The sequence below is a fragment of the Guyanagaster necrorhizus genome, assembly GCF_019112545.1.
Source record: "Guyanagaster necrorhizus MCA 3950 unplaced genomic scaffold BT62scaffold_20, whole genome shotgun sequence".
Taxonomy (NCBI): Eukaryota; Fungi; Basidiomycota; class Agaricomycetes; order Agaricales; family Physalacriaceae; genus Guyanagaster; species Guyanagaster necrorhizus.
In genome coordinates this window covers 16,939-17,725 of record NW_025064899.1, presented here as the reverse complement: position 1 = coordinate 17,725, position 787 = coordinate 16,939, and the positions used below count along the sequence as shown (strand labels likewise).

General features: G+C 45.6%; 1 protein-coding gene across 1 annotated transcript; it reads right to left on the bottom strand.

The window, feature by feature from the left end:
* Positions 1 to 132: 132 nt before the first annotated feature.
* Positions 133 to 707, bottom strand: BT62DRAFT_921499 (uncharacterized protein; the record flags this gene model as incomplete). Its single annotated transcript, XM_043184305.1, has 2 exons — positions 133 to 152; positions 176 to 707. The coding sequence occupies 2 exons, from the start codon at positions 705 to 707 to the stop codon at positions 133 to 135; spliced, it is 552 nt and encodes a 183-aa protein (XP_043037330.1).
* Between the last annotated feature and the right edge of the window lie 80 nt (positions 708 to 787).

Here is a 787-nt window from a genome sequence, read left to right as displayed (position 1 = left end):
TTCGAGATCTTCTTTGCATCTTTCAGGTGGATTTGGCCATTGCCAGATTCAAACACTGACAATTTTAGTAGGAAACAAAATAGATATAAAGAGTACACACATTTCCACATGGCATCGAGTTCCCCCTTCGCCTCAAGTCTGCATGTTTCTGCCTGGCGGTGATTCTTGCGCTGACATTCAATGTAGTCTAATATCAACGAGTGGATGAGTTGCTGGAACTCCTCTCGCATACAACCTGACTTGTTATCCTCAAATGCTCTGCCAAACATACTTTCTGCAATCTCTGCCTCCTTCGATCCAAACATCATAAGCATGACGAATTTTGCGTTCCCCTTCTTCGCAGCTACCCGATACATCGCCTTGATGTTGATACCAGCACGAAGAATAGCATGGTTGTGCGTGATTCTGAGCTTTGACACCATGCGCGATTTCGACCACCAGTGGTGGTATGTGGTCTGGCCTTGGAGAAACACGTCGGCGCCCTTCGTATTGACGCAAGTTATAGCTTCGTCCAAGGGGAGATTTCCGACGTGCTTCAGAAACTCATGGACTGCAGGGAGCTCTTCATTTTTTACATTCGAGATGTGATCTGCATCAAACCTGGGGAATCCAAATTGCTGCTGCCACGCTTCCTCATCGAACAGGTCAGGATATGAGGCAAAAATGGCAGCAAATAGAGCACGAGATTTCTGTACAATGCGAGGCATTTTGAAGATGAGCAGTGGTGCTGAATCGCAGAGTGAGAATCAACTTTTTTATGGGGGGAAAGAAAGAATAAAATATATGC